Source organism: Bufo bufo, chromosome 3, assembly GCF_905171765.1.
Source record: "Bufo bufo chromosome 3, aBufBuf1.1, whole genome shotgun sequence".
Taxonomy (NCBI): Eukaryota; Metazoa; Chordata; class Amphibia; order Anura; family Bufonidae; genus Bufo; species Bufo bufo.
In genome coordinates, this window is record NC_053391.1 from 589,724,365 (window position 1) to 589,744,977 (window position 20,613).

At 45.4% G+C, this 20,613-nt stretch overlaps 1 protein-coding gene across 1 annotated transcript in view; it reads right to left on the minus strand.

The window, feature by feature from the left end:
- Positions 1–11,725: 11,725 nt before the first annotated feature.
- LOC120993929 overlaps positions 11,726–20,613 on the minus strand; it is a 79,564-nt gene continuing 70,676 nt past the window's right edge. Inside the window, exons 8-9 of the mRNA XM_040422391.1 lie at positions 18,818–18,875; positions 11,726–11,822 (exon numbers count right to left, since the gene is read on the minus strand). Of these exons, the coding sequence (XP_040278325.1) occupies positions 11,726–11,822; positions 18,818–18,875 (155 nt within the window). The remainder of the gene's footprint in view (positions 11,823–18,817; positions 18,876–20,613) is intronic.

The window sequence follows — 20,613 nt, forward strand, 5'->3', positions numbered from 1 at the left end:
GGGGTTAATGTCAATTTATTGACAAGACTGTCACATTGTTGATTTGGAAATAAAGTACCCACTAGTATAAAAAGCATACTCTTGTAATGTACAACGCAGAATAGTTCAGTATGTGTATTTCTGACTGGAGATTGTCTGGTTTAGGCAAGTTTCAGAGTAGCGTTACTGGTCTCCCACAGGATGGTCCAGCAGAACAGCCTGCCAGAGACGGGGGGATGCTAATGTGAAAGAAGCCTTAGCAAGAGCAACCAATGTCACATATAATGCAACATTACTGTACAAAGGCATACAGACTAGGTACTGGAAAACCATCTTCCATCCAATGTTGTTGGATTGCCATCTAGTGGAAGAAACATTTAATACAATGCTGTGAATAAGTCATTGAAGATCTAAGCATTGCTTTCCACCACTCTGAACTTTTAGCGAACAAGTACACAAAACTATCATTCACTAGTCCAACAATAATCACCTTTAACCCCTTAAGGACACAGCCTTATTACACCTTAGGACCAGGCCATTTTTTGCAAATCTGACCAGTGTCACTTTAAGTGCTGATAACTTTAAAACGCTTTGACTTATCCAGGCCGTTCCGAGATTGTTTTTTCGTCACATATTGTACTTCATGACACTGGTAAAATGAAGTCCAAAAAAATTTGCAAATTTAAAAGTTTCAGTTTCTCTACTTCTGTAATACATAGTAATACCCCCAAAAATTGTGATGACTTTACATTCCCCATATGTCTACTTCATGTTTGAATTATTTTGGGGATGATATAAGGCTTAGAAGTTTAGAAGAAAATCTTTTGATCGCTTGCTATTACACTTTTTGTCATGTAAGGTGACAAAAAATGGTTTATTTAGCACAGTTTTTATTTTTTACGGTGTTCATCTGAGGGGTTAGGTCATGTGATATTTTTATAGAGCCGGTCGATACGAACGCGGCGATACCAAATATGTATACTTTTTATTTTATTTATGTAAGTTTTACACAATAACAGCTTTTTTAAAACAAAAAAAATGATGTTTAGTGTCTCCATATTCTGAGCCATAGTTTTTTTTTTTTTTTAACAAAAATTTGGAAAAATTTGCAAATTTAAAAGTTTCAGTTTCTCTACTTCTGTAATACATAGTAATACCCCCAAAAATTGTGATGACTTTACATTCCCCATATGTCTACTTCATGTTTGAATTATTTTGGGGATAATATAAGGCTTAGAAGTTTAGAAGAAAATCTTGAAATTTTTCAGAAATTTACAAAAACTAAATTTTTAGGGACCAGTTCAGGTCTAAAGTCACTTTGCGAGGCTTACATAATAGAAACCACCCAAAAATGACCCCATTCTATAAACTACACCCCTCAAGGTATTCAAAACTGATTTTACAAACTTTGTTAACCCTTTAGGTGTTCCACAAGAATTAATGGAAAATAGAGATACAATTTCAAAATTTTACTTTTTTGGCAGTTTTTCCATTTTAATAAAAAAAATTCCAGTTACAAAGCAAGGGTTAACAGCCAAACCAAACTCAATATTTATGGCCCTGATTCTGTAGTTTACAGAAACACCCCATATGTGGTCAGAAACTACTGTACGAGCACACGGCAGGGCGCAGAAGGAAAGGAATGCCATACGGTTTTTGGAAGGCAGATTTTGCTGGACTGTTTTTTTTTACACCATGTCCCATTTGAAGCCCCCCTGATGCACCCCTAGAGTAGAAACTCCAAAAAAATTGCCCCATTTTAGAAACTACGGGATAGGGTGGCAGTACTGTTGGTACTAGTTTAGGGTACATATGATTTTTGGTTGCTCTATATTACACTTTTTGTGAGGCAAGATAAGAAATAGCTGTTTTGGCACCGTTTTTATTTTTTGTTATTTAAACATTCATCTGACAGGTTAGATCATGTGATATTTTTATAGACCAGGTTGTCACGGATCCAGCGATACCTAATATGTATACTTTTTTTTTTTATTTAAGTTTTACACAATGATTTCTTTTTTGAAGCAAAAAAAATCATGTTTTAGTGTTTCCATAGTCTGAGAGACATAATTTTTTACAGTTTTTGGGCGATTACCTTGGGTAGGGTACGATTTTTGCGGGATGAGATGACTGTTTTATTACTACTATTTTGGGGTGCGTGTGACTTTTTGATCGCTTGCTATTCCACTTTTTGTGATGTAAGGTGACAAAAAATGATTTAGCACAGTTTTTATTAAAATATTTTTACGGTGTTCATCTGAGGGGTTAGGTCATGTGATATTTTTATAGAGCCGTTCGATACGGACGCGGCGATACCCAATATGTATTCTTTTTTTAATATTTATGTAAGTTTTACAGAATAATATTTTTGAAACAAAAAAAATATGTTTTAGTGTCTCCATATTCTGAGAGCCATAGTTTTTGGGCGATTATCTTAGGTAGGGTCTCATTTTTTGCGGGATGAGATGACGGTTTGATTGGCACTATTTTGGGGTGCATATGACTTTTTGATCGCTTGCTATTACACTTTTTGTGATGTAAGGTGACAAAAAATGGTTTATTTAGCACAGTTTTTACTTTTTACGGTGTTCATCTGAGGGGTTAGGTCATGTGATATTTTTATAGAGCCGGTCGATACGAACGCGGCGATACCAAATATGTATACTTTTTTTTTTATTTATGTAAGTTTTACACAATAACAGCTTTTTTAAAACAAAAAAAATGATGTTTAGTGTCTCCATATTCTGAGCCATAGTTTTTTTTATTTTTTGTCTCAGGTAGGGGCTCAATTTTTGCGGGATGAGGTGACGGTTAGATTGGTACTATTTTGGTGGGCAAACGCCTTTTTGATCGCTTGCTGTTGTACTTTTTGTGATGTAAGGTGACAAAAAATTGGTTTATTTAGGGGTTCATCTGAGGGGTTAGGTCAAGTGATATGTTTATAGAGCCGGTCGATACGGACGCGGCGATACCTAGTATGTATACTGTGTCCGTATTATGACAATATAAAAATATTTATCCCAAAAGTAAAACGGCAAAATGGAAAAATGTTAAAAATGGCCGATTTGCCTTTTTTGGTCGCTTCTACTCACAAAAAAAAAATTCTAAAATTTGTACACAGCAAATTGGTATCAATGAAAAGGAGATTTTTGTATAACTTACCAGTAAAATCTTTCTCGCTCTTCATTGGGGGACACAGGAACCGTGTATATAGCTATGTCCTCTAGGAGGCGTTGACACTAGTAAAAGCTGTTAGCTCCTCCCCTGGCAGCTATACCCCCTCCAGCCTGGAGAGAGAGAGCTTCAGTTTGTGTACAAGCAGTAGGAGAAGCAAACCAACCAAAGAAAAAACATGGAACACCAACCATGCCAAAAGACCCAACAGGGTCCTAACCAGCAACAGCTACAACTGTGGTTGAACAACAATACTGGGTGGGTGCTGTGTCCTCCAATGAAGAGCGAGAAAGAGATTTTAGTGGCAAGTTATACAGAAATCTCCTTTTCTCGCCCATATTCATTGGGGGACACAGGAACCCTGGGACGTCCAAAGGCAGTCCACAGGGAGGGAAAAACCACAGACCCATGGAAGTAAGCGTCCCTGCAGGCATCTAAAAACTGTCGCCTGCAAGACCACGCTGCCAAGGCAGCGACCGCCGGTGCATAAGTATGCACCTGGTAAAGTTTTGTGAACGTATGTAAGGAGGACCAAGTAGCCGCCTTACACAACTGAGCGCCCACCGCTCTGTGGAGTGAGCCGTGACACGTAAGGGCGGAACCCCTGCTCCGGGCGCGGTATGCTTCAACAGTTGCAGACCGAATCCAACGTGCAATCGCCACCTTGGAGGCCGCCAATCCCTAGCAAGGACCATTCGGAAGAAAAGGAGGGGTGTGTACACCGTAAGAGACTGGAGGCTGCCAAATAATGATCGGAGCTCTGACAACGTCCAATAATGTAACTCCCTTCTGTAGGGTGTGAAGGGGAGAAACAGTGAAGGAAGCACAATTTCTTCATTGATACGGAAGTCAGAGACCACCTTCGGGAGAAGAAGGAATGGGCCGGGGAACCGCCTTATCCTTCTGAAGAATCAGGAAGGGTTTTCTGCAAGAGAGCGCCCCTAACTCGGACACCCGTCTGATGGATGTGATAGCCACAAGAAGACTACTGTCTAGGACAGAAGACGGAGTGAGATCTCCCCCAAGGGCTCAAAGGGAGAAGACTGGAACGCTGAGAGAACTATAGTCAGATCCCAAGGCGGTAAGGACAGTACGGAGGAACCGTATGTGCCACTCACTGAAGGAATGTTTCCATGGGCACCTGGGAAACCAGAGTACGCTGGAAAGCTGCCCCAGGATAGAAGCGCCAACACCTGACCCATCAGGAAACTAAGGCTAAACCAGGTCCAACCCTTATTGTAGAAAGGATAGGACAGTGGGGAGAGAAAAAACAGAGTGAGGGGATGTCCCGGCTTTCACAGAAGCCCAGGAAGGACCTCCAGGTCCTAATAGATCCTGGGCGATGCAGGCTTCCTGGCCTGAATCATAGTGCGGATGACGTCCACCGAAAACCCTCTCCACGTCAGAATGGCTGTTGTAATAGCCACGCTGTCAACCAAAGACTCTAAATGCTGATGTAGGACTGGACCCTGTGAAGGTCGTCTCTGAGTGGCAGTGACCAAGGGACATCTCCTAGAAGGAGAACGAGGTAGGCGTACCACGTGCGACGGGCCAGTCCGGCACGACTAGGATTCGTCGGAATGCCCTACATCTTGGATTTTCCGTAGAAACCTGGGTAGGAGGGGGAAGGTGAAAAAACACGTAAGGCGGGAGAATTCCCGCCAAGGAGATATCAGGGCGTCCACGCCGCATGCTTCCGGAACTTTTGCTCGGGAGAGGAAGGTGGGAGCTTTCGTGTAGATACCGTTAGCACACCCGAGCCAATAGAAGAAGTCCCTGTAGAAGGAATGTGGAGGGCGCCACAGCCCACCAGTCGGGATCGGAACATGTCTGGAAATGGAAGGCCACCAAATGAATACTCCGTGCAAATGCAGATGAGGGAAGGTAGTAATGTGGGAACTACCAAGGCATGCGGGGTGGCTATGAACCATGAGCCAGAGGAGGAAAAAGACCGGAGAAGAATAGGCTAGGTCTAAGTCCATTCCCCGTCTGAGACCGGCGCTATGCAGAGTAGCCAAAGATTAAGTGGCTGTGCAAAAACACTGCCTGAGGAGGAAGCCAGGAAGGGGGAGTCACACTGTATTGCTAGCCCGATACCCCAGCAGAGGGGGCCACCGAATTCAGTGCTCCGCCTGAAGAATGAGCTGCAGAAGAACCGAAGTATGTAGTGGTAACGTGAGCGCAGAACTAAGGGGGAGGCCTGAGACTATCCGTAGAAGCCACGTACCATACTGCCTGAGCTAAGTAGAGCCAACTTAAAAACTCTCCCTGGAAGGGCGCTGAACAGGAGCAAAAGCTGCACCTGTGGAGAGTGCCAGCATAACCACTTTCCTAAGAAGGAGGAGTGGTGGATAGCGAATAAGGAGTCAGTGAAACACTCGACTCGCTGGAACGTACCCACCAATATATAATGGTGCACGCACTACGCAATATCATGACCGACAGGAATGGTGGACTCCCATGGAGATGGGGGGGGGTCTCTGGGACACAAGTGACTAGGCAACCCCCTGGAAAGACAGAGGATGAGCATGTCCAAAACCGCCCAAAAGAAAGAAGGAATAGCCACTGTATCCACTGGCGGCACCACTACACCAGAAGAGCAAGAGTACCGACTGTTGCCACGCCCCCTTGTGAAAGCAAAGGCACCTAGAACCGTGGCATAGTTGAGTTGCAACATCTCAAGATGTTTAGTTATTCCCCGCTAGTGGATCACTTGCGGAAGGGGTTAATGCAACAGGAAGCACGGTGAAGTGCAACACTCCGCCTATGGAAAGGGATAGCGCGACGGTCAGGACCGTATGCAATGGTAGTCCAATAACTCTACCTATGGAAGATGGAATGCATACAAGTACTTAAGCCAGTGGTAGGGAAAATACTCCACCTATGAAGGGGGGGAGAGGGGGGTCAATGCCCACGGCGGGAACTAGTGCATATGGTGAGTCCTGTACCCCGTGGGAGTAAAAATATTGCACCTAAGTAAGGGGGTAATGCCTACAGCACACAATGTAACCAGAGATAATGTCATTGTGCCCCTATGGAAGGGGCTAATGCCTATGGCAGGTACTGAACCCAGTGGAGATGCAATTCCACCACCTACAGAAGGGGGAATGTATATGCCCGGCACTCAAACCAGTGTACCGGTACTTAGTCCACCAATGGCAGGGGACAATGTATAAGTCAAGTACTGTACCCCAAAGTAGTGCAATTACTCCGCCCAAGGAAGGGGGCAATGCATATGACAAGTTCTGCTGGCCACCTTAGACGCAATCTTGGGAGATTGCTTTGGATTCATGTCAGGGTCTGAATCAGTGACTCACCCCCTTAGACTGACCCTCTCCGGGGAGGGAGGGTGTGTCTGAGCATGACCCGGGGGCTTGTGGAGATATACGAGGAAAAGATGTCCTGCTGTGGTCCGCTTGTGCGTAGGTATTCCCGTTAGAGTCTCGCCCCTGGCAGTTGCGACTGCGCAGGTGGGGACTTATCAACCAAACTACCCAGAGGGTGGAGTGGGAACTTCTAGATGTCCGTCCACCGGATTGCGCAGTTGGTGCATTATCACCCAAACAAACCCGGAGGGAGGATTGGGAAGTTCCAGAGGACTTCCACTGGATTGCGCAGGTGGAGAATTATCAACCAAACGACCCAGAAGGGTGGATTGGGTATGTCAGTGGTCCTCTATTGAATTGCGCAGGTGGAGAAATATCAACCAAACGACCCAGAAGGGTGGACTGGGAATGTCAGAGGTCCTTCTTGATTGCGCGTATAGGGAATCCTTCAGGGTTCCCTTTATTGCGCAGGTGTATGCAGAATTATCAACCAAGCGGCCGTGTAGGGCGGATTGGGACTATGAGAGGTCCTCCTGTGACCGGGACAGGGTACGGGCCCAGTCTGGTACCGCATGGTTATGCATAACCACTTTCCCAGCATGTGTGCTGAGGAGACCGGGACCCGTATTAAATGGTTCTTTGTTTTTTTTATAATACTGGGAGTCGGAGGGTTACTTCATGAGTAAGAAACCGCACTGTTTTAACTCCTTGAAGACCCAGCGCCGGCCAAAAGAAATGACTGGCCAGGAAGGGTTAAAAATGCAGAGAGCAGGGGCGGTGCTCAGCTGGCTTATGGGAGAGGGGAACAGCAAGGCGGGAAAATTCGCACCAGCTCATCGGGAGCACTGCCGGACGGTCCGGGGGAAAAGGGGGCCTGGAGCGGAGCAGATTGCGTGTCGCCCAAAACAGACACTGCCTGGATCCAGGTTGGGCAGAGTAGTCACCCCCGCAGCCGAAGTCCCCAATGCTGTAAGAGCTGTGTGGCGCACGAGGCGTCCGCGACTGTCTTGTCCACCATTAACCCTGTCGGAGCGGCGCGCTTGGCGACTGCTCCTGACAGGGGCGGAATATGGAGCTAGATAGTGGGAGCAGCGCTCACCTCTCACTCCCGCTGATTTAGTAGTAGTGATTGCGCCAGTGTGATTTCCAGCAGCGCGCTCCGCCCGACTAGGTGCCATATTAACCCCCTATGAGCCAACCGTCGGCCTAGAGGGGGAGTGAGAGGGACTGTTTTTTTGGGGTCTTGGAATGCCCTCCATCCTAAGATAATAAGGCCCCTGGCAGCTTTGTGTCCCCCTCAGTTAACCCCTGAGGTCCCAAGAGAACTATGCCAAGAGGGAGGGAGGGTTGAGGGCCCATGTGAGAACTATGCCAAGAGGAAGGGAGGGAGGGGGAAGAGGTTAATACTTACCTAGTCCTGTGTACTCACCTCATCTTCTGTCCTGCCGCCATCTTCTCCAGCAGGGTCACCCCTACTGGCACCGTAGTGGCAGGATGCTGGAAAGGGGGCTTGGATAGGTGACCCTTCTGCTGGTGGAATGCAGGGGAGTGAGGCTGCCCTGTTCCACCTTGTCTTCTTGTGGGGGAGGAGGCAGCGTTGCGGACCAACGCTGGCGTGCTACCCCGTTTCCCACCTGAAAGAAGGAAAAAGAAAAAAAGAAAAGAAAAAATCTTCAGTGAGGTCTTGCCTCCTATTGACACTAGAAAAAACGGAAGCTCTCTCTCTCTAGGCTGGAGGGGGTATAGCTGCCAGGGGAGGAGCTAACAACTTTTACTAGTGTCAACGCCTCCTAGAGGACATACCGTGTTTCCCCGAAAATAAGACCTACCTCTAGTTTTGCCTATCGCTGTAATATAAGGCATCCCCCCGAAAATAAGGCTTCCCCGATAATAAAGCATCGCCCGAAAATAAGGCCTCCCCGATTCTAAAGCATCGGCCGAACATACCGTAATGCCTCCCCGATTATAAAGCATCCGCCGAACATAATGCCTCCCCGATTATAAAGCATCGGCCGGACATAATGCCTCCCCGATTATAAAGCAAGCCACCCCAGAATGTAAGGAGCTCAATGATTGGCCGCAGCCAGGACAAGCTGCCGCCTTCTTTCGCCCGCTGCTCGCTCTGCCCTGATGGAGTCTCACAACTTGGCTGGCACGGACACACAGGGGTGACAGGTGGGGGGGGGGGGGGGGGGTGAATATCTGATGGAAGGTGGGGGATGTCTGGTGAAGAGGGGGGGAGGGGAGACTAAAAACGGTAATTAAAATGACACAGGGTGATCAGAGGGGAGAATCAAAATGACACAGGGTGATCAGGGTGGGAGGGGGATCATTTAAAATAACACAGGGGGATCAGAGGGGGGAATCAAAATGACACAAGAGGATCAGAAGGGGGTACTAAAATGCTATAGTAATCCCACCCCCCTGATTCTCCTGTACCATTTTGATTCCCCCTTCTGATCCCCCTGTGTCATTTTAAGTGACCCCCCCTCCCCACCCTGATACCCCTGTGTCATTTTGATTCCCTTCCCTGATCACCCTGTGCCATTTTAAGTGATCCCCCTCCACACCCTGATTTCCTTTTTTTTTGTTCAACAATAAATGTGTACCGTATTTTTCTTCATGGAAAAATAAGACATCCCCTGAAAATAAGACCTAGCGCATCTTTTGGAGCAAAAATTAATATAAGACACTGTCTTATTTTCGGGGAAACAGGGTAGCTATACCCACGGTTTCTGTGTCCCCCAAAGAATATGGGCGAGAAAAGTACAGGTCGCCCCACAAAAAAATTAGCCCTCACACAGCACTACAAAAAATAGAAAAAATAAAAAAAAAGTTATAGGGGTCAGAATATGGCAACGAAAATAAAAATAAAATAAAAACTATACATATATATTACTATAATTGTTTTGACCAGGAGAATGAAAGTACAGTAACTGGTCAGTTTTACCGTATAGTTAAAGGGGTTATCCCATCATAATGATCACTGTTAATGATTTGACAGTGATCATTTTTGTAAATATACTTGATTAACAAATTCCCACCGTTTAGGATAAAATTCATCCCCACTTACCTTATTGTTGTGACTCGGTCTCCCCTGGTTACGGCCACCGCTCTTCTCCAGAATCCCGATGGTCGCGCTTGCTCAGAAGACTCCGTTTCTCCCGGCCGGGCGGCTCGCTGTCCTGAACGCGCACGCTGCCGCGCATGCGCGACGGTGACTTCTTCCCGGCCAGAATAGTACAGAGCTGCGAACGCGCACGCCGACTCTACTATACTGGCCAGAAATAAGTGACATGGCGCATGCGCGGCAGCGTGCGCGTTCAGTCCAGCGCGCGGCGCGGCCGGGGGAAGACTTCAATCAAGATGAAGCCCGCCCCCAGCCAGAATCCAGGAAGTGAACGGCGCGGTGGCAGCAGGTAAGTATAAAAAGGCGAACAAAACCACTAAAACTATTGTTTGTTTTTTTTATTTCAATTTTTTACACCTCCCTACTGCAATATTAACCCTTTCACTAAGTTTTTGGGGGGTTTTTTTTGCGGGACAATCCGTTGTTTTTATTGGTGCCATTTTGGAGTGTTCATGACTTTTTGATCACATTTTTTTATTTAATTTTCTCATTCATATGATTGGGGGACACAGGCTTGACCATGGGTATAGCTGTTGCCGCTACAAGGCGGATACTAAGCACAAAGGTGTGAGCTGCTCCCTTCAGCTATACCCTTCCTACAGGGACTAAGCTAAATCAGTTTTAGCTTAGTGTCTGTAGGAGGCAGATCTCCCTGCGTTGCAGGTCTGCAAGTCCTCTCCGTTTCCGGTGTACCGTCCCTCCCCAAGGGGCCCCACACTGAAGGTGGTAATCCGGCTGGAACCAGGGGTTCAGAAGACGCTGGACGGGTGAGTATTCCTGGTCCCAGACGTCATCTTTTCGGCGGACGGATTTCCCTGTTTGCGATTCCAGAGGGGCATCGAAAACTTCCATTTCCAGATGGATTCGTTTGGCCATTGTGGAAGCGTACAGAGTTAGTGACTGGGCCCCACCCTTCTGGGTGACTGCTCATTCTGCTCGGGCAGTGGGGGCCTCGTGGGCAGTGCATCACGGGGCTTTGACCCTTCAGGTATGCAAGGCGGCTACCTGGTCGTCTTTCCACACTTTTTCCAAGTTTTCCAAAGTGCACACCTTTGCGTCTTCTGACACTTCTCTGGGGCGTAGAGTTTTGCAGACAGCGGTTCTCTGATTGGCATGAGGGATTCTTGTTATGCCCACCCTTGGGACTGCTCTGTAACGTCCCATGGTCAAGCTTGTGTCCCCCAATGATACTGATGAGAAAACTAGATTTTTGTACTTACCGTAAAATCTGTTTCTCTTCTATTCATTGGTGGGGGGGGGGAGACAGCTCCCACCTGTTCTCTTGTTTACAGGCCTTTTTGGGCCTGTGTGGTTCTGGGTTTGTACATGGTGTGTTTTTTTTGTCTTGCTTCTCCTACTGCTTTTGCACTAACTGATTTAGCTTAATCCCTGTAGGAAGGGTATAGCTGAAGTGAGGATCTCACACCTTTGTGCTTAGTGTCACCTCCTAGTGGCAACAGCTATACCCATGGTCAAGCCTGTGTCCCCCCCCAATGAACGGAAGAGAAAAAGATTTTAGGGCAAGTACAAGAATCAAATTTTTTGGGGCAAGAGAAGCAATGAAAAAAAAAAAGGCAAATCCATTTGCCCCTTTTTTTCTGTTATGCTATTCGCCGTATTGGAAATTTTGTTTTCTATTTTAATAGTATGGGCGTTTTCGGTCGTGGTAAGACCCATGATGTTTATATTTATTGTTATTTAGGTATTTTTTTATTATACGGAATCTTAATTATACGGAAAGGGGGCATTATTGCCGATCACGGTAATTAGCCGCAGGTCTCTGCTGTTTGAAACAGCAGAGATCTGCCGGCCATGGTGCCCGCGCGAGCTGGCGCCATGTTTACACATCGCTCCAGCGCCATGTAGCAAAAGGGTTAAATGGTGGAATCAGAAAGTCAAAAAAGTAAATGCAAAAAAAAAAACTCCAGTAATGAAAGGGTTAAGTTAAAACGTTTTCAAATAAAAATTACAGTCAGAGAACCAATCATTACTGTAGCTTTAGATACCACTGGTGCAGATCATGCAGACACTACATAAAGTTATAGTCATACAAGTTCATTTCTCTGTAAGCACACTGGACCGCAGCTCCTGTCTAATTCGCTTGTGGCACGGTCAGTTACTTACTTATTTTCCATGGCAAGACATACGGCAGAGATTTAGGAGCACGTAGACTAGAAACAAGACTATTTTTAGGATCCATCAGAGTACTGGTACTGCAAAGAAAAAAAACACGACAAATAAATAAAACAGCAGGCTAAGGATGGGTTCACATCACATTTTTCCCATCCGTTTAATGCATCCAAAAAGGGATGCCTCAGACTGATGCCATACAGTGGTGTCCGTTCACCATAGAGATCCATTGCAAAATAAATTATATATATATATATATATATATATATATATATATATATATATATATATATATATATATATATATACACACACACACTGCAAGTCCAAAAAAAAAGAAATCGCCACCTGGATTTAACTAAGCAAATATTGGATAATTTACTGCATGGGCGATTATCTTTCAGCTGGCAATAAGTTATTTAACCCCAACTGGTGCAATGAGTTGCTTCTCATGAAAGACATCTCGTGGTCGTGGAAAAGATGTTAGTCTGTTTGAGAAGGGTCAATCATTGGCATGCATCTAGTAGAGAAAACATCTAGGGAGATTGCAGAAACTACTAAAATTGGGTTAAGAACTGTCCAACGCATTATTAAAAACTGGAAGGATAGTGGGGACCCATCGTATTCGAGGAAGAAATGTGGCGGGAAAAATCCTGAATGATGGTGATCGGCGATCACTTAAACGTTTGGTGAAATCAAATTGAAGAAAAACAACAGTAGAACTCAGGGCTATGTTTAATAGTGAAAGTAAGAGCATTTCCACACGCACAATGCGAAGGGAACTCAAGGGATTGGGACTGAATAGCTGTGTAGCCTAAAAAAAAAACACTAATCAGTGATGCAAACCAGAAAAAAAGGTTTCAATTTGCTAGGGAGCATAAAGATTGGACTCTGGAGCAATGGAAGGTGGTCATGTGGTCTGATGAGTCCTCCAGGGTAAGAAGAGAGGCAGATGAAGTGATGCACCCATCATGCCTAGTGCCTACTGTACAAGCCTGTGGGTGCAGTGCTATGATCTGGGGTTGCTGTAGTTGGTCAGGTCTAGGTTCAGCAACAGATTGTGCTCCAAGAATGAGGTCAGCTGACTACCTGAACATACTGAATGACCAGGTTATTCCATCAATGGATTTTTTCTTCCCTGATGGCACAGGCATATTCCAAGATGACAATGTCAGGATTCATCGGGCTCAAATTGTGAAATAGTGGTTCAGGGAGCATGAGACATCATTTTCACACATGGATTGGCCACCACAGAGTCCAGACCTTAACCCCATTGAGAATCTTTGGGATGTGCTGGAGAAGGCTTTGCGCAGCATCATCAATGCAAGATCTTGGTGAAAAATGAATGCAACACTGGATGAAAATAAATCTTTTAACATTGCAGAAGCTTATTGAAACAATGCCACAGCGAATGTGTGCCTTAATCAAAACTAAGGCCTCTTTCACACTTGCGTAGTCCGGATCCGGCGTGTACTCCATTTGCCGGAAGTGCCCGCCGGATCCGTAACACCGCAAGTGAACTGAAAGCATTTGAAGATGGATCCGTCTTCAAAATGCGTTCAGTGTTACTATGGCAGCCAGGACGCTATTAAAGTCCTGGCTGCCATAGTAGTAGTGGGGAGCAGGGGAGCAGTATACTTACCGTCCGTGCGGCTCCCGGGGCGCTCCAGAATGACGTCAGAGCGCCCCTTGCGCATGGATGATGCGATCACGCCACCCATGCGCGCGGGGCGCCCTGACGTCCGGACGGTAAGTATACTGCTCCCCACTACACTTTACCATGGCAAACAGGACTTTAGCGTCCCGGCAGCCATGGTAACCATTCAGAAAAAGCTAAACGTCGGATCCGGTAATGGGCCGAAACAACGTTTAGCTTAAGGCCGGATCCGGATTAATGCCTTTCAATGGGCATTAATTCCGGATCCGGTATTGCGGCAAGTGTTCAGGATTTTTGGCCGGAGCAAAAAGCACAGCATGCTGCAGTATTTTCTCCGGCCAAAAAACGTTCCGGTCCGAAACTGAAGACATCCTGATGCATCCTGAACGGATTTCTCTCCATTCAGAATGCATGGGGATAATCCTGATCAGGATTCTTCCGGCATAGAGCCCCGACGACGGAACTCTGTCGGAACAAAACAACGCAAGTGTGAAAGGGCCCTATAGGCTTTTTTTTTGGTGGAAACTTTTTTTTTTTGCACAGGCAATGTAAATACACACTTCTTTGTAGTTAACTTATTTTTTTACCGGAATGTTGTGCTGCATTTTTGTATCCTTTGTATATGTCAAACACAAGCATACAACGTGATATGAACCCACCCTTAGGCTGGGTTCACATCAAGTTTTTGCCATTCGTTTAAACGTATATGTTAACCGATGCCTCAGACTGATGCCATACAGTGGGATCCGTTCACCATAAAACTCCTTTGTTAAAAACGTATACATAATTTTTTATTTTTTTACCAGACTCTGCAGGATACAAAAGCATGGTGTGCTACGCTATAGTATCTTTTTTTCCAACGTATCCTTTAAACGGATTGCAAAAATGTGATGTGAGCCCACCCCTAACAGTGCTATCTGTCAGAGGCATCTTTAAGGGATTCTGTCACCACATTTTACCCCCTACAGTTAAAACATAGCTACTTGTAGGTCTCCCTGAGCTGTATTAAATGATGCCCTTATTATTAACTAATAGTCTTGATTTAGTCTACTTTCACACTGGCGTTTTGGTTTCCGTTTGTGAGATCCATTCAGGGCTCTCACAAGCGGCCCAAAACAGATCAGTTTAGCCCCAATGCATTCTGAATGGATAAGGATCCGTTCAAAATGCATCAGTTTGCCTCCGTTCAGTCTCCATTCCGTTTGACGATGCGGAGCCAAACGGATCTGTCCTGACTTACAATGTAAGTCAATGGGGACGGATCCATTTTTACTGACAATATGGTGCAATTGAAAACGGATCCGCCTCCCATTTTTAATTGTTTTGTTCATGGTAATGCAAACGGATACGTTCTGAACAGATACAAGCGTTTGCATTATAGGTGCGGATCAGTCTGTGCAGATACCAGACGGATCCGCACCTAACGCAGATGTGAAAGTAGCCTTATTTCTTTATCAAATCGATTTTAGTGATATGCTAATGACTTACATAAGGTGCCCAAGGGGATGTCCTTTTTAACTTGGTGCCCAGCCGCACCCCCTTCAGTCCAGCGCCGCCTCGCTGACGTAATCCCTGAGCCTGTTTGAAATCCTGCGCGTGCTCACTACACACTGTAGTCTGCGCCCCTGTGGACTACAGGTAATGGCATCGTCGAGCGAAGTGCCATTACCTGTAGTCCGTACGGGTGCAGACTACAGTGTGTAATGCGCACGTGCAGGATTTTAAACAGGCTCAGAGATTACGTCAGCGCGCCGGCTCTTGAATATATTATATTAGAGGCGGCGCTGGACTCAGGAAGACTGTGCTGGGCACCGGACCGAGGGGTGCAGCTGGGCACCAAGTTAGGAAAGGACATCCCCTTGGGCACCTTATGTAAGTCTTTAGCATATCACTAAAATCGATTTGATAAAGAAATAAATCAAGACTATTAGTTAATAAGGACATCATTTAATACAGCTCAGGGAGACCTACAAGTAGCTATGTTTTACTGTAGGGGGTAAAATGTGGTGACAGAATCCCTTTAATGTATACGTTAAACGCAACACAAAAAACATGACATGAACGCAAAGTAAGGTTTCTTTCATACTAGCGTTTGGTGCGGATCAGTCATGGATCTGCACAGACGGATCCGTTCACATAATACAATCGTCTGCATCAGTTCAGAACGGATCCGTTTGTATTATCTTTAACATAGCCAAGACGGATCCGTCGTGAACACCACTGAAAGTCAATGGGGGACGGATCCGTTTTCTATTGTGCCAGTGAAAACGGATCCGTCCCCATCGACTTACATTGTGTGTCAGAATGGACCAGTTTGGCTCAGTTTTGTCAGACGGACACCAAAGCGGAATGGAGACAGAACGGAGGCAAACTGATGCATTCTGAGCGGATCCTTATCCATTCAGAATGCTTTAAGGGCAAAACTGATCCGTTTTGGGCCGCTTGTGAAAGCCCTGAACGGATCTCAACAACGGAAACCAAAACGCCAGTGTGAAAGTAGCCTTAGTTCACCTCTGCGTCAGTGACTCCGCTCTGGGCCTCCATCCCAGATGGGGTAAAACAAAACGCACAATTCTTGTCCAAGATAAAGTGATCTCTTAACCAGACACTATTATAATCAATGGGGTCCATTCCATGCTGTTCGATTCTGTTATTTTCGTTGTTCTGTTTCCACAAGGGTAAGGCTACTTTCACACTAGCATTTCCATAGGGTCTCAATACTGGAAAAAAAACGCTTCAGTTTTGTCCCTATTCATTGTCAAAACGTAACTAAACAGAACAGAATGCTCTAAAAAGCATTTCGTTCTGTTCACATACTGGGTTTGCTTTCCGTCCTGGGATGCGGAGCAAGACGGATCCGTCATGACTCACAATGCAAGTCAAATCAGTTTTCTCTGACACAATAGAAAACGGATCCGTCCTCCATTGACTTTCAATGGAGTTCACGACAGATCCATCTTGGCTATGTTAAAGGAGTTGTCCGAGTTATTTTTTTTGTTCTATGTTCCTAACTAGGCAAATATAACAACTTTACAATTAACTCACTTTATCTGCAGTGCCTGGTTTATCAGATTTGACTGAGGGTCACATGACCTGTGATGTCAGCTTCTCTCCCTGCTCTGATAAAGTTTGTTTACAAGCCTGTAAAGAGACACTGCCGTCTGCTCTCTCTCCTAGGATTCTTAACCCCTTCAGCTGCACAGACTGGCAAATTCTGGGCACAGGAGCTGACTAGAGAGAGCATTGCACAAGAAGGTAGGGGGAAGATCCTGTATTAGCAGTGTCATTATACAGCTGGGACTTGTAGTCCTACACATACAACATGCTGCAGAGTCTCCCAGCAGGCAGACATGTCACTCAGGGCAGCTCTTGTATCCACTCCCTTAGCAGAGCAGGGGGAGGGGCAGAGATTGTTTTTATTGCATGCAAACAAAAGGCCAGAAAAGAACCAGGGAAATGAGGAAATATATATTTTTTTGCATAAAACTTGCTTAGCTTAGTTATATATTGCTGCCCATCAGATTTTCACTGCTATATAATTTTTTTTCATAACTCGGACAACCACTTTAAAAGACATACAACCAGATCCGTTAATAATGGATGCAGATGGATGTATTATCAGTAACGGAAGGTTTTTTGCTGAACCCTGCCGGGTCCAGCAAAAATGCTAGTGTTAAAGTAGCCTTAAACCAACAGTGCATCAGTGCTGCTTGCTGTGACGTGCCTGCACTGTGGCCAAGCAGCACGCAGCCGTACGAGCCACAGTGGGCTCAAATTGGGACTGCTTCGTTTTGTCGCTCTTCAGATCTTTACACATGATGGTTACACAGTTTTGCAAGTACCACATGGCCATTAACAACGAAGACCAACTAAAAAACGCAAAGCTAATTAGTTATTTGGAGCCCACTGCAGCGCATATGGCCGCGTGCTACTCTGCTGCTTTACACAACGAGCACATTAGAGGTTGTACACTTGAGGATCAGAAATATGGAAATTGTTAAACACTATGGTGAACCCAGCCTTAGAAGCCATAGGATAATTAACAGCTTCTACATTAAAGCTTTTGACCAAGTAAGGCTCTGTTCACATACACATAAAAATGAGGCAATGGAGGAAACTCAATTCTGAAGTAGCCAGTAAAATTGATTAAAAAGGGGTTCTCTTCAAGTGTTTAAAGGGGTTCTCTCAGCATTTATCATGTAGAGAAAGTTATTATAAGACACTTACTAATGTATTGTTATTATCCATATTGCCTCCCTTCCTGGTTTGATTCTTTTTTCCATCACATTATACACTGCTTGTTTCCATGGTTACAACCACCCTGCAATGCATTACTGGTGGTCGTGCTTGCACATTTTAGGAGAAAGTACCAGTCTCTGTGGTGGCAGGGACGATGGGAACACACATAGACTAGTGGTTTCTCCTATAGTGTGCAAGCACAGCCACCACTAATGAATTGCAGGGTGGTCATAACCATCGAAATGAAAAGTGTATAAAGGCAGTGGAAAAATGAATCCAATCAGCAAAGAAAGCAATATGGACAATCACAATACATTAGTGTCTTGTATTAACTTCATCTACATAATAAATGCTATTTGCAGAAGTGAGACAACCCCTTTAATACTTCTGATGTATTCTCAGGAAAGCTCACCAGTAACTGATAAATGGGGGTCTGACACACAGGACCCCCACGATCAGCTGGCCTCCTTGCAGCTTATCAAGCACAGTGGCATCAACTGAATAGTGTCTGTGCTTCACTTATAGGAATGAGCTGTGCCTAATGAATGTCACTAGGGAGAGGCCTTGGCTTCTTCTAACAGCTGATCGTCTGAGGTGCTAGGGGAGAACCCCCACCAATAAACTACTGATGAACTATCCTGAGAATAGGTCATCTATATTTAACACTCGGAAAACTGGTTTAAATAAATGTATCATTAGCCTTTCATGTCATGGTTATACAGTTGGGTCGGCTGTCCAGTTTAAAACATGACTGGCACAGTTTGCAACCTGAAGTTTTATTGCAGGTGAGAGTCAAAACTGTTCTGGATGATTTTTAGATAACAGCAATACAGGTGCATTTTTGTGTCCATCTGATTGACAAGGCAAGATATATTTCCATGTCTTCTGCATTTGCGCTGTGCATCACCAACTCGGCACTTTAGATCTGCTGTTGCTTGCTGAACAGTGCACACATAGCGCGCAGGCACAGATGCCGTCACTGAACCTGGGAGTGGAGGTTACCATATATCTGAAGACACTGGCGTCTCCACTTCCAGGGTCACATTACCAGGGTTTTCAAAACATGGCTGTTTTTTTCCTAAAACAGTGTCACATCTGTGCAGGGGTTCTCAGAACCAATAGATAAGTAAGCCCTAAATAACTAGTACTGTATATTATAGTTCAAGTCCCTTCATCACTTACCTGGGTGCTTGATAGGAAGGTGTACCCCATACAAAAGTGGCTGGCTCAGTCTGCAAATCTGTAAGAAAGTATGTATTTCCAGTCATTACTAGGCCTATTTGCACATAGAATAAAATATAAATATTATGGAATTTTTAAGTATAAGAAATATAAATGATGACTGGACAGATTAAGATTCAGAACCACAAATACTTGCATACACGAAGTTGAAAAAAAACAAAACTGAAGGACAGGTTTTCTTTGCAAAAAGCTTTTAAAGATTTCCACTGAAATCGTAAATAAGCCATATACACCGCAGGCTCCTAATAGCCGACTGTTTAAGTTTATATACTTTTATCTTCTAGTAAAAAAAGAATATGCAGCTATAGTTACTGCCAGATTTAATGAGTATGCCAGCATGATCAATCCTATTAAACCAGGCAGATTGCCTAGTAGAGCTGAACATGTAAGAAAGTAAAATGATAACTATGATAACTTCTCTATGGTGAACTGCTGCCGAGATATATTACTTTTTATATAAAAAGGAGTATATATAAAGGAGTTGTCATAGTGCACACAGCAGCAGGGAGCTGACCATGGCAGCCAGGGCTTCAGTACCGTCCTGGCTGCCATGGTAACCAATCCGCGCCGCGCGATTACACAGCTGGGGCTTCGATCAGAAGCTGCAACCCTGGGCCACTGCCACCAATACTTTAATCATGTGGGAAGGGGGGGGCACAATTCATATAATACTTAGAAGAGGGGGAGTAGAAGGGAGGGGCTGTGGCCACTGCACCAATTAATATAGTTAATATGCCTGAACTATATTCATTGGTGGTGGAGTGGCCACAGTCCGTCCCCTCCTCTTTGTTCTCATTGGTGGTGGAGTGGCCACAGTCCGTCCCCTCCTCTTGCTCTCTGTTCTCATTGGTGGCGCAGTGGTCACAGTCCCTCCTCCTCCAACTCTCTGTTCTCATTGGTGGCGGAGTGGCAACAGTCCCTGCCCTCCTCCTCTGTTCTCATTGGTGGTCAGCGGCAGCCGCACACATTGGGGAGGGAGGGACTCCCTCCTTCTCCACTGTGCCGACTCAGGATCACATGGTGCGCGCCGAGAGCGTGCATGCCATGTTCTACCGCGATATGGTGATATAAACGAAATCTCTATTGGCCAAATTTATATCGCATATCGTCTATATAAATCACCCACACCTAGCTGGAGGTATATTAGGCGGTCACCGTATAACAATTTTATTGTTGGCCAGTTAGATCGGTTGGCTGCAAGAATCTCATATCCGAAGTGACCAACACATCTTCAAACCGCTCTCTTCTTGCAGGCGCTGTAGGATTGGTACCCGCAACTGTTTCTCTGTGGGTGAAAATTCCTCTGCCAGAGCCCGCAAAAGCAGAATGCAGCATCTCTCGAAGCAAGGCCTGGAAATGTTGCATTCTGACAGCCTTCTGTGATGTTGGTAACATGTCCGCCATTTTGTGTTTGTACCGGGGGTCTAAGTACATTGCCACACAGTACTGGTCCTTGCCCTTTATGCATTTTATACGGGGGGTCCCTCTTCAAACACTAGCACAAAGGCCCCCATTTGCACTTAATTGGAAGGTGTGGAGCGGCCTGGCTCCTGCTCATCGCCTAGGAGGTCGTCCTCGGTCTCCACCCCCCAGCCACAGACAACACCAGGGATCCCAGAAAAGTTTAAAGCCTGCTCTTCTTGCTCCTCCTCCTCCCGCCAGGCACCATCCTCCTCTCACTCCTCTTCAGATTCCTGCTGACTTGTCTCAGATGGAGTAGGCCCCCCTGGGAATTG